The sequence below is a fragment of the Trachemys scripta genome, chromosome 2, assembly GCF_013100865.1.
Source record: "Trachemys scripta elegans isolate TJP31775 chromosome 2, CAS_Tse_1.0, whole genome shotgun sequence".
Classification (NCBI taxonomy): Eukaryota; Metazoa; Chordata; order Testudines; family Emydidae; genus Trachemys; species Trachemys scripta.
The window spans coordinates 129,781,989-129,795,373 of record NC_048299.1 but is presented as its reverse complement, the minus strand read 5'-3'; the positions used below and the strand labels follow the sequence as shown (position 1 = coordinate 129,795,373).

General features: G+C 45.7%; 1 protein-coding gene across 1 annotated transcript in view; it reads left to right on the top strand.

The window, feature by feature from the left end:
* Positions 1 to 2,813: 2,813 nt before the first annotated feature.
* DNAH5 (dynein axonemal heavy chain 5) overlaps positions 2,814 to 13,385 on the top strand; it is a 212,461-nt gene continuing 201,889 nt past the window's right edge. The window contains exons 1-2 of the mRNA XM_034759516.1: positions 2,814 to 2,954; positions 5,170 to 5,254. Coding sequence (XP_034615407.1) covers positions 5,218 to 5,254 — 37 coding nt within the window. The 5' untranslated portion in view covers positions 2,814 to 2,954; positions 5,170 to 5,217. The remainder of the gene's footprint in view (positions 2,955 to 5,169; positions 5,255 to 13,385) is intronic.

Here is a 13,385-nt window from a genome sequence, read left to right as displayed (position 1 = left end):
TTTGGTTCAAGAGACACCAAGTAATTGCAGCCCATGAGACGGCACAAACAGCTAAGATGCCCAGGTTTCCCCCACTGAAAACAGATGACTGTCCAGTTAGGGGATCCTCAGTTGCCTCCTGCTGGTCATGATTCTACATGCTCCTCTTCAAGCGGTTCATGGGGCAGTGTCTCGGAGAGCCTCCTGGGGGTTTAGTAGAAGGCTGCTCCTTATTCTGGGACTTCTCCAGTTCCTTCCTGATAACCAAAGCTGACTCCTCATGTGGTTAGGCCTGTGGCCCTCTAGGCCTATGTCCATCATCCTTGCACAGCTAGCCTGCCCTCAAATTCCTCTGAGTTGGATGGCAGCTGACAGTGACTCGAAGATTCTGTCTGTGTTCCCAGGTCTGACAAAGGCTGCAAGACCTCTGGATATCAATCCAGCAATACTGAGTCTGTAGTCTCTGAAGAACAGTATTCTGGCTGAAGCCAGTGGTTGACCCAATCCTTTAGGCATTGGGGAACAACCTTGGTTTGTGCTCTAGAACTGGTGGCGGTATATCTTCAGGGATGCCCTCAGTTGATTGAATATAGCAGCTTTCAGGATGTCATAGTCCTTGGTGGCGTTGTCATCAAGGCCTGGTAAGCAGCATCCCCAGACAGAAAGGGATCTATTTGCATGGCCCAGGTAGTCTTCATCCACTTAGCTACTGGGGCTACCTGCTCAAACATGATGAGATAGGGCTCAAGATCATCAGTGAGCTTTAATTTGGAGAGGATTATATCCAGCCCTAGTGGTGTTGCTTCAGATGGGGAGCAGCTGGTGACTTACTGAAGCATGACCTCCTGGAAATGCTGTTGCTATCATTTCTGCAACAGCAGAAGTGGCTTGAGGAGCTCTCTGCTGCAGCTGGGTGGCCCACTAGGCCTCCTGTTCTTCAGTTGCTGGTTCTCCACCTGGGTCGGCAGTTGCTGAGCCAGGAGTTGTAAGGGATCTTCCATGGCCCCCTTCCTGGAAAAGGGGTGAAGTCGATTCCATTTCTACTACCAAGTTGTGGCAGCATGCCTGGAGCTGAAGAACTCTGGCAGGGAACATGGTCTCAATTTTTAAGTGGTTAATGAACAAACAAAAATACAATTTGGTGGTCTATAACTTTAAACTAGTAAACAAAAATGTAGTTGCTTGTTCGCAGTGCTGGAAACAAAGGCCCTAACCTGGCCCCACATTTCTGGATGAGACTGGGGAATTCCTCTCTTGTCCCAGCTCTATCCACACTCATCCTGGCTTGAAGCATTCTTAACTTGCCTGGCGACTTCTGACTGGTTACTGTTTCTGCCTGGCCATTAGAGAACTAATAATTGTGGTACCCTGGGTTGAGTGGCTTTTTCCTAGGCAGGGGGTGTCAGGGTGGCACTGCCTCCAGCGGGGGTGGGGCAAAGAAATTGCAATAGACCCCCATCCCAGGGAGGAACTTCACCCTCTATCAGTTTGCTAACCAGCTTCATGGGTAAATGAACATTGAGCTCAAATCATGTGACAACTTTTTTTTAAAAAGGACAAAATGAGCAAAATAATGCTGACAAATGTGAGATGCCATTTTATAGTTAAAAATCTCTCTTTGTAAAACAAGGATTATCCACCTCACAGAGCGAAGCCCATAGATTGCAGCGTATAGCACATTGTCATTTGTTTTATCCTTTTGTAGTTTCCAGGGACCAAACGAGTTGAGATATGATAAAAGATTGTGCTTAACGTGCACAAAACTAATATTTTACTACCATTGCCTTCTTCAACCATATCAACCTAATGAAAACAGTCACCTATTTTATAAGTTAACAGAAAAGAATTCTGTCCCCACACATTCAAGCATTCTAAACAAGTGTCTCTAGAACTTAAAGAAATTTTTACAAATTCTTCTATAAGATCGTGCAGTAATTAGGAAGGATATTTACATAAAGGAATAATTTCAATTATGCAAGGCCTATTGGATCTGCTACAGCTTCTGGCTATATTACTTGCATTCATGCTCTAGAATTACTGGAGTCTCCATTATCACTGGGGAAATTAAGTTTGGATTTACCACCAACAAAATATAATTCTAAATTTCTATTGAAAATGAAATAATATTAATTCATGTGATCTGCAAGCACAATAATACCAGCAACTATTCCAGAAGGTTATTTTGTCTCTAACCAAATGAGATGTGTTGCATATGGGATTCAATTTAATTAGAAGCTGAGGTATAGTATTTGAAAAACCAATCTAATAGCAGGAGCTAACTGCATTTGTAAACACTTGTGTATCTTCAAGCTTATTGCTTGTATTACATCTCCTTATACTAAAGAGATAATGTGTGAAATCCCAAGCACCTCAGTTAGCTTCTTTGTCCTTTTACTGCACAAAACCTTAGCAATCCTACATGAATAACAAATAGGATGTGTTGGAATCATGTCCTGATCTAAACAGCATATGTAAATAGTCTGAAAAAACAGGGACTAGTGGCTTTAGGAGCTGAGAATTGTGATAGATTTATGTAGCCTGATATGGATGGTACCTCATGCAATTTCCTCCAGAGAAGGCCTCTGATAGGAATACATGATGCTATATAATACGCTTAGTTTATAAAGTCGTAGGCTAAATTGGATGGTTGAACCAAGTAAATTAGTTGTAAAACTTTAAATTTCATAACTTTTCACAAGTATAGGTTGGGGCCTAAAAATAGGTCAGCTGTAAGTAAACACCAAAAGAAGGAGATGTAGCTTGAAAAGTGAGCAAATTAAGTTGTACAAATCACTTTAGCAGTTCTAACTTTTCTCCCAATGGTCAATGTTTTCTTACAGCAAAAGCTCAAGGAGGAGAAGGAGGCCAAAAGAGCTCAGCTGGATGGCAGGCATGATTATATATTGGATATTGTTGCTTCATGCGTGGACCTGGACAAAGCTGAAGTGGAAGATGCTATTCTTGAGGGTAACCAGGTATGTTGAATTTTACCTCTGTAGAGTCTGTAGCACATTTTTTGGCTTCAGAGTTACAATAGTAACTTTTATAGCAGCTATCAGTTAACTTGTACGTGCCTCTGGATCACCAGACTCTTCTGATTACTTTTCCCTCATCTTGCACTCAAGTTCAGCTATATTGCACTTCCAGTTTAAAATACATAATTGAGAATTTGCAAAGTTTACAAGAGAGGTTAACTTCATTAGGAAAGAAGTAACTCCCTTTCCATGTTTAATGGAGCCCTTCATTTCCCATGTTCACATTTGGGCCTTAACAGAATGGAAGATCAATCTGGGGTTAAACCCAGACTTTTGAATGTGATGCATCTGATTAGTAGAGGGAGCTTCTCTAGGATCTTGCAAAATTGAAGTACTTGCTCTGTGGGAGATTCTCAGTGACCCATTGTCAGTGATCTGTAATCATAGTGATGTCACCTGCACTCCCACTTCAGCAGTAAGAAAGGACACTTTCAGCAGAAGCTGTTGTCCATCTAAGAGAAGCCACACCCTTTAGGGGCTATTTGTGGATGTGCTAAGAAACACCCCCTACATGTCCAATATAGCCACTATAAAAGAATATTAAGCATAGGTTCTGTACCCTGAGCCCCCTGACTGCCAGTTAATGGCTGGGTGAATAAGCTGCTGATTACCTTTTATAGAGCCCTGTGACAGGGTTGGGACTCACCACCACAGCGTCTCCTACTGGTCGCCGCGAGGAATCTGTTCGATCCAGTAGAGCGCCTCCTTCTGGTGGTGTCCCATCTGTCATCCCACCAGGGGTTAGCATGTGGACCTGCTGTGCTCCCGACCCACAGGGTCCTCTTTCTGGAACACTGCCCTCCGACAGTGTCCTTCTGTCCATTCACACCCCCTTCGGGGGGGGGGGGGCGGGGAAGAAGGTGATCAATAGTCTCACACCTTTAAATCCAATCCCTACAGTCCAGGATTGGGCATGGTTCCAGCTGGCCGCTCCCTGTGGCCTATGGCTGAGCATATGGCCAAAGGGAACAAAAAGGGGGGAAAGGGAGGGGACTCAGGCCCACCCACCACTCTGAGTCCCAGTCCAGAGGCCCTCTAGCGACAGCCTTGCTGTCCTCCTTCTCCTTCCTCCTCTGACTACTCCTCTGGACCGCTTCCCCAACGGCCCTTCTCCCCACTAGGCCTTTTCCTTCCAGACCTGCCGCCTGGCAGGCTACTGATAGAACCTTCTCCCGCTCTCTAAGGCTGGCCTGCACTGCGCTGTCCATGGTGCTGGCCTCCCAGCTCTGGAGACAGACCTTCCCCTCTGAAGACCTGTGACAGACTGACTGCTCTCGCCCTGAGCAGTCTTTTATATGGCTGAACTGGCCCCTGATTGGCTGGCTCCAATCTGTCCTCTGGCTCCCAGTAAGCCCTTCTCTGATTGGCTGCGCATCTACGCAGGCGCCTGGGCCTGCCGCAGCCCATCCTCTCCGGGCGTGGGGCAGTCGCCCCACCACAAGCCCTAAAGGGCCTATGGGACAGTTACCTAAAGTAGAACATCCCAAAGATGTAGCTCAAGGAAGCTAGAGGAGCAGGGCATTCTTGGTCGTCTTAAATCTGGACATAGTTATGAAATTCCCCCTTGAGGCTCAAACATGGCTACATCCAAAAAGCTGCTGCCATACTGCTTAGGAACAGCAGCTACATTTTGCTAATTATTAGCCAATCAATGTAGTTCATCCTTTAAAACTGTGGTGGTGGAGAAACAGAGTAAATGGCTGACGTATGGCTGACTTAAATAAGGGCCTGATCCTACTACTTTTCCTCACGTTACACAGTAATTACCAGTTTGAGTAACCCCATTTAATTAAGTAGATTTATTGGCAGGGGTAGAAGCAGGGCCATTGGGGCGGGGGGGAGGAAGGGGGGAAGTGGGGTAATTTGCCCCAGGGGCCCCCACAAGAATATAGTATTCTATAGTATTGCAACTTTTTTTATGGAAGGGGGCCCCCGAAATTGCTTTGCCCCAGGCCCCCTGAATCCTCTGGGTGGCCCTGGATAGAAGCAACTCAGCTTCAATAAAAGTGGCAGAATTGGGCCTTACATAATGGCTTAACTTTCATATTAACAATGATGCTAAAATGCATGTACTTCAGGCTTGATTTTGTGAATGCTGCTAAGCTATCCAGTAAATAAGTAGGAAAGGTATGTAAATGATCTAACCTTTTAACAGATTGAGCGCATCAATAAGTTCTTGGCCATTGAAGGATTTCGTCATATCATGTTCTACTATCAAGATGTGGAGACACCTGAAACTGGTTAAGTAACTTGTAATAGTACTATTTGCTTTACTGTAACATGTCACATCCTGAGTTGTGCTAGGTGATATTTAAACATAGCTATTTTCCAATTTAAATAAAGTGAGGATCAAGGCACCTGAAATCTTGTTAAATCACATGCTTCTAATTTCCCTCCACTTAAATTCTGTGAATGCCAAGGATGTATTGCACATATGCAATAAACTAACCCTGATGATGCTCCATGATATGGTAGCTGTGTGTCTGTGTAACCTTAAACAGAGTAGATAAACTGAATTATATTCAAAAGTGAAGCATTTGCAGAGGGATGGAAATAATTTAGAAGGGTGATTCTCCTGAATTTACCAGCTTCAAGTGACATATAAGTCACTCTGAACCTCAGTCAGGTTGCCTTACACCTGTGTGCCAGTGACTGACAGAGTTACACCTGGTGTAATTACACTTGGAGCTAGAAGATTAAATTTTGAAGTAGGGTGGATGTTGTAGAGTGGAGGAATGGGTTGACTGTATATGGAGGTGAGGTACTGAGGGATGGAGCTAGTTTGATAAAAAGAGGGAGAAGCTAACAGATGGCAAAGAGGGACGTGAAAACATCTGATGGGTAACGAGAGAAGAAAGGAGAATATTATAGGACAGCTTCAAAATCTGTGACATTTACTAGCAAAGAGCAATACCAAAAAAGGGGAAGGGAACCCAGTGGCATACCTTATACTATTTGGTGGTTACATCCTGCTAAGAAGCCCAGCAGCTTGCTTTACTCTCCTGGCTACTACACCGAAATCATATTGGGTTTCTTACCAGGCTATTGCCTATAGCGCCAACTGTGGGAAAGGTTACACCTTTTATATCAGAAGAAATAGTTCCTGTTTTAAAATCTGTAATCTACCTCCAGAAATTCTTACAGTTCATCAGTCTGATTTTTGGCAGGAAATGTATGAGGTAAGGAGAATGAAATTTTTAATCAATAATGTCTTGAATAACGGAATGTTGTGTGTACTCAGTTTCGCACCATCACATTACGCAATAATAGTCAACTTTTCTCTCCGTTCAAAATACAATTTACAAAAAAGTCCATTAATCAAAATGTAGAGGAGATGTAAACGTATTGCTCTCTCTTGCTGTAAAGTCTATTAGGCAAGCAATTAATAATGCAAATTAGCAAAATTATTTCTGAATGCATTGTGAGTGTCATTAAAACTTAGTGCTAATAGAAAATGAGCAGAAACTCTGATACCATTTGTTCTTTAAAAACCTAAATCCCTAGAAACTGGGAGGCTTGGAAGTATCTATTAAAAACTAAGTGAAGACAGAAAGAAAAATCTCAGTCTTGAAAATCAACTCAGGGAGTGGGAAAAAGGTTAAAAGGTTAGGTTCTCTTTTCTGTCTTAAACATGTCTTGAGGCACTATTATAATTAGGTAAAATTAACTACTTTCAGTGTAGGCTGAAAGCAACTGTATACCATTTGGCTTTGACATATGCGCAAATATATTTATACACACGTGTGTCTTCACAAATTATTTTTTATCTACTCAAGTAGATAAAAACTTTACTAACCTTTAGTAATTATTTTTTCTTTTCTTGTGGCTCACAAATATGATCACATTACACCATCAGAAGATTAAAGAAATTACTCATGCATATTGAATGAATGACCTCCTTTTTCCCAGGCTTATTGACCTGATGTTGGTACATTGCTGAAAAAGGTTCATTAAGTTCTTGAGTGACAAGGCAAAACAAAAGTTTTGCTTTGAGTATCTTAAGGGCAAAAAAAAAAAAAAAACCCCTACTAACCTAACTACATGGTTTAATTTGTATTGTAATGAGGCCCTTAGGTTTTTGACATTTACTTTGCAAATGAACTGGGAAAAAGGGTAGAGGAAGTTAATTTATAACCTAAAGTTAAACTATAAAAATGTAATCGTTTTCCTTCTCCCAACCCAATCACTTAGTAGGAGTACTTCTAGTTTCCATTAATAAACACAAAGTTGTTGCTTTATGATCTTGGCCAAACTTGAGGATGGAAGTGTGATCCTATTATTCAGATGCTTGTTTAAGCTCTAGCTCATTATTAACACTCTCAAATCACCATCTTATTGGGATATCTTTCAAACAATTCCTCACATCCACTGCTTGCAAAGGGTAACTATATGGTGTAGGTCTTTACCCCCAAAGAAAGGTAACTTAACTACCCCATATTCTGCTTAACTCTGACTTGTTGCTGTGCCACCTTGGTGGTCTCACTGGCCATCTCTCCTTGTTCTTAACTCTGATTAATCACCTCTAAAAAATTTTCTGCAAACTTCTTTTTAGCCTTTTGCTGGCACAATTATGTATCCCTTAATCTGAGGTAACCTTGCGAGTACAAGCAATATTACTGTTTACTTAGTGACTATTCATGTGCATAAGAAATAAACAAATGAGACTCAGGCCTGGTCTACACTATGAGTTTAGGTCGACTTTAGCCGCGTTAAATCGAATTAAGCCTGGACATGTTCACACGACGAAGCTCTTTCTTTCGACTTAAAGGGCCCTTTAAACCGGTTTCTTTACTCCACCTCCGACGAGGGGATTAGCGATAAAATCGGCCTTAGGGGGTCGGAATTGGGGTAGTGTGGATGAAATTCGACGTTATTGGCCTCCGGGAGCTATCCCACAGTGCTTCATTGTGACCGCTCTGGACAGCACTCTCAACTCAGATGCACTGGCCAGATAGACAGGAAAAGCCCCGCGAACGTTTGAATTTCATTTCCTGTTTGCTCAGCGTGGAGAGCACAGGTGACCACGCAGAGCTCATCAGCACAGGTAACCATGATGGTGTCCCAGGATCGCAAAAGTGCTCCAGCATGGACAGAACGGGAGGTACGGGATCTGCTCGCCATATGGGGAGATGAATCACTGCTGGCTGAACTCCGAAGCAGTAAACGAAATGTCAAAATATTAGAAAAGGTCTCCAAGGCCATGAAGGACCGAGGCCATAACAGGGACGCACAGCAGTGCCGCGTGAAAATTAAGGAGCTAAGGCAAGCCTACCACAAAGCCAGAGAAGCAAACGGAAGGTCCGGGGCAGAGCCGCAAACTTGCCGCTTCTACGCGGAGCTGCATGCCATTCTAGGGGGTGCAGCCACCACTACCCCAACCGTGTGCTATGACTCCCTCACTGGAGAAACACACAGGGAAGTGGGTTCGGGGTTCGGGGTACGAGGAAGATGAGGATGGAGAAAATGTAGATAGCTCACAGCCGCAAGGAAGCGGAGAAACCGGTTTCCCTAACAGCCAGGATATGTTTATCACCCTGGACCTGGAACCAGTAACCCCCAAACTCACCCAAGGCGTGCTCCCAGACCCTGAGGGCACACAGGGGACCTCTGATGAGTGTACCTTTGTAAATATTACACATGGTTTAAAAGCAAGCGTGCTTAATGATTAATGATTAATTTGCCCTGGCAATCGCGGCCAGTACAGCTACTAGAAAAGTCTGTTAACGTGTATGGGGATGGAGCGGAAATCCTCCAGGGACATCTCCAGAAAACTCTCCTGGATATACTCCCAAAGCCTTTGCAAAAGGTTTCTGGGGAGGGCTGCCTTATCCCGTCCGCCATGGTAGGACACTTTACCACGCCAGGCCAGTAGCACGTAATCTGGAATCATTGCATAACAAAGCATGGCAGCGTATGGTCCCGGTGTTTGCTGGCAGGCAGACAACATCCATTCCTTATCGCTCTTTGTTATCCTCAGGACAGTGATATCATTCACGGTCACCTGGTTGAAATGGGGCAATTTTATTAAGGGGACATTCAGAGGTGCCCGTTCCTGCTCTGCTGAACAGAAATATTCCCCGCTGTTAGCCATGCGGTCGGGGAGAGGGGTGAAGTGATTATCCCAGAGAATTGGGTGTGTGGGGGAGGGGAGTTAGTTGGGTTTGTGCTGCATGTTAACCCTGAAACCGCAGCCCCTCCTTTTACATTGCAAACCCATTTTAAATGGCCAACCCAACGGGTGCTTGGTATGGGAAATGAGGGCGCTACTGTTTGAAACCATTCCCACATGTTAAGAAGGTTAAAAAAGCCAAAAGACTGTGTCTTACCATGGCTGCCTGCAAGCTGAAATCTGTGGCCTGGCACTGCGTGAGTGATCTCTCACACCAAACCGGCAGGCCCTCAATATAAGAGGAAAAATGCGACCTTGTAACGAAAGCACATGTGCTGTGTAATGTGAACAGCAAAATTTAACGTGAAAGAGTGTACCCATTGTTCTCTAAAATGTGTCTTTTTTAACCACCTCTCCCTTCTCCTCCACCAGCTGCAAATGTTTCTCCTTCACAGAGGCTAGTGAAGATTAGAAAGAGAAAATGTAGGACGCATGATGACATGTTCACCGAGCTACAGATGTCCTCCCACGCTGACAGAGCACAGCAGAATGCGTGGAGGCAGTCAATGTCTGATTACAGAAAAGGACAATATGAACGAGAGGAGAGGTGGCGTGCTGAATTGCGGGATGAACAGAGCAAGTTGCGGGCTGAAGATGATAGGTGGCGTCAGCTTGCAGACAGAAGGCAAGAGTCGATGCTCCGGCTGCTGGAGCATCAAACTGATATGCTCCAGCGTATGGTTGAGCTGCAGGAAAGGCAGCATGAGCAGAGACCGCCGCTACAGCCCCTGTGTAACCAACAGCCCTCCTCCCCAAGTTCCATAGCCTCCTCACCCAGATGCCCAAGAACACGATTGGGGGGCCTCCGGCCACCCAGTCACTCCACCCCAGATGATTGCCCGAGCATCAGAAGGCTGGCCTTCAATAAGAGTTAAAGTTTTAAACTGCAGTGTGTCCTTTTCCTTCCCTCCTCCCCCACCCATCCCAGGCTACCTTTGCAATTATCCCCCTAGTTGTATGATGAATTAATAAAGAATGCATGAATGAGAAGTAACAATGACTTTATTGCCTCTGCAAGCGATGCTCGATGGGGGAAGGGGAGGGTGGGGTGGTTGGCTTACAGGGAAGTAGAGTGAACCGGGTGGGGGGGGGCGGAGGGTTCATCAAGGAGAAACAAACAGAAGTTTCACACCGTAGCCTGGCCAGTCACAAAACTCGTTTTCAAAGCTTCTCTGATGCGCACCGCGCCCTGCTGTGCTCCTCTAACCTCCCTGGTGTCTGGCTGTGCGTAATCAGCGGCCAGACGATTTGCCTCAACCTCCCACCCCGCCATAAATGTCTCCCCCTTACTCTCACAGATATTGTGGTGCGCACAGCAAGCAGCAATAACAATGGGGATATTCTTTTTGCTAAGGTCTGAGCGAGTCAGTAAGCTGCGCCAGCACGCTTTTAAACGTCCAAATGCACATTCCACCACCATTCAGCACTTGCTCAGCCTGTAGTTGAACAGGTCCTGACTCCTGTCCAGGCTGCCTGTGTACGGCTTCATGAGCCATGGCATTAAGGGGTAGGCTGGGTCCCCAAGGATCACGATAGGCACTTCAACATCCCCAACAGTTATTTTCTGGTCTGGGAAGAAAGTCCCTTCCTCCAGCTTTCGAAACAGAGCAGAGTGCCTGAAGACGCGAGCATCATGTACCTTTCCCGGCCATCCCACGTTGATGTTGGTGAAACGTCCCTTGTGATCCACCAGGGCTTGCAGCAGCATTGAAAAGTACCCCTTGCGGTTTATGTACTCGGTGGCTTGGTGCTCCGGTGCCAAGATAGGGATATGGGTTCCGTCTATGGCCCCACCACAGTTTGGGAATCCCATTGCAGCAAAGCCATCCACTATGGCCTGCACGTTTCCCAGAGTCACTACCCTTGATATCACCAGGTCTTTCATTGCCCTGGCAACTAGGATCACAGCAGCCCCCACAGTAGATTTGCCCACTCCAAATTGATTCCCGACTGACCGGTAGCTGTCTGGCGTTGCAAGCTTCCACAGGGCTATCGCCACTCGCTTCTCAACTGTGAGGGCTGCTCTCATCCTGGTATTCTGGCGCTTCAGGGCAGGGGAAAGCAAGTCACAAAGTTCCATGAAAGTGCCCTTACACATGCCAAAGTTTCACAGCCACTGGGAATCGTCCCACACCTGCAGCATGATGCGGTCCCACCAGTCTGTGCTTGTTTCCCAGGCCCAGAATCGGCGTTCCACGCCATGAACCTGCCCCAGTAACACCATGATTTCCACATTGCTGGGGCCTGTGCCTTGTGAGAGGTCTATGTCCATGTCAATTTCCTCATCACTCTCTTCACCGCGCTGCAATCGCCTCCTTGGGTGGTCCGGGTTTCGCCTTGGCATGTCCTGGCTCTGCATATACTCCAGGACAATGCGCGTGGTGTTCATAGTGCTCATAATTGCCGCGGTGATCTGAGTGGGCTCCATGATCCCAGTGCTAGCTATGGCGCCTGGTCTGAAAAAAGGCGTGAAACTAGTATCTGACGGACCAGGAGAAGGAGGGAGGGCGGGAGGGAGGGAGGGCCGAGTGACGACATGGCGTACAGGTACAGGGAATTAAAATCAAGAAAGGTGGCTGTGCATCAGGGAGAAACACAAACAGCTGTCACACAGAATGGTCCCCCCAAAGATTGAACTCAAAAGCCTGGGTTTAGCAGGCCGTTGATTTGACGGAGGGAGGGGGAAGCAAATGAATACAGAACAAATCTATTTTTTACATCTTAAGACGACGGTGCAGCATGACTGATAGCCCTCGGCATCTTCTGGGTGCTTGGCAGCAAATACTGGGCACTTGGCAGTTAGTGTACTAAGACTGATAGCCACGTTTTTCCTGTATGATCACGATGGCCTTCAGGCCTGTTGCACGATCTGCTGCTCAGGGAAGACTCTGCTAATGTGCGATGATCCAACTTGTAATAGGACGGTTACCAGTCATAATACACCATCTACTGCCAAAAGGCAAGGGGCTGGTGCAATGCAGCCCTACGGCTGCCAGCCCCACAGCTGCCAGCACCCAGATCGCCGATGAAGGCTACCAGTCATGCTGCACCATCTACCGCCAAAAGGCAGTTGGCAGCTGCTGCTGCTGTGTAGCAATGCAGTCCCACGTCTGCCAGCACCCAGATGACATATGGTGACGGTGAGCTGAGCTGAGCGGGCTCCATGCTTGCTGTGGTATGTTGTCTGCACAGGTAACCCAGGTAAAAAGGCATGAATCAATTGTCTGCCGTTGCTCTGATGGAGGGGGAGGGGCAGGTAAAAAGGCGCGAATCTATTGTCTGACGTTGCTCTGACGGAGGGGGAGGGGCCTGACGACATGTACCCAGAACCTCCCGCGACACTGTTTTGCATCATTCGGCCATTGGGATCTCAACCCAGAATTCCAATGGGCGGCGGAGACTGCGGGAACTGTGGGATAGCTGTGGGATACCTACCCATAGTGCAACACTCCGGAAGTCGACGCTAGCGTCGGTACTGTGGATGCGGTCCGCTGACTAGAGCACTTAGAGCATTTTATGTGGGGACACACACAATCGGCTGTATACAACCGATTTCTATAAAACCGGCTTCTATTAATTCGACCTAATTTCGTAGTGTAGACATACCCTCAATCTACTACTGGTTACATAGTTGGACATATAGATGTCCCTGATGGATACCATAGGCAGAGCTGAGTTTCTCAGCACTTGATAGCTTTGCTCTTCTCTTCCTAGTCATGGTATTGTCCCTCATGCCTTAAAACATAACAGTATAACTTAATAAATTTGGCCACAGTTCTTTCTCCCTTTTCAATGAAAACTATTTTTTAAAGATAACAAATATCCATATTTCACCTTTTTGCTCATTTCAAAACCAAAATATTTGTTTTGAACCAAACAATTTTGATCTGTTTTTCTTTGGGATGGTGGGAAAGCTATACGTTTGGTTTCCTTTCACCCTCTGTTTTCCTCTTTACTTTATGGTGCCCTTCACCACAGGAAAATGTGTGTGTCCATCTCCATCTGTCTGTCCCCTGAAAACCAAAACTAAACTTTTCAAAAACTATACCCAAATGAAAATTTTCATGTTGAATTTGAGGCATCTTTTCCATGTTGACTTAAAACTCCAAATATGTTTTTTCCATTTTTAGTGAAAGTTTACACAACTTTTTTTTTTTAAATCAGGTGTAGACCCCAGTCTCCCCTTCACAAACTTTTGTCCC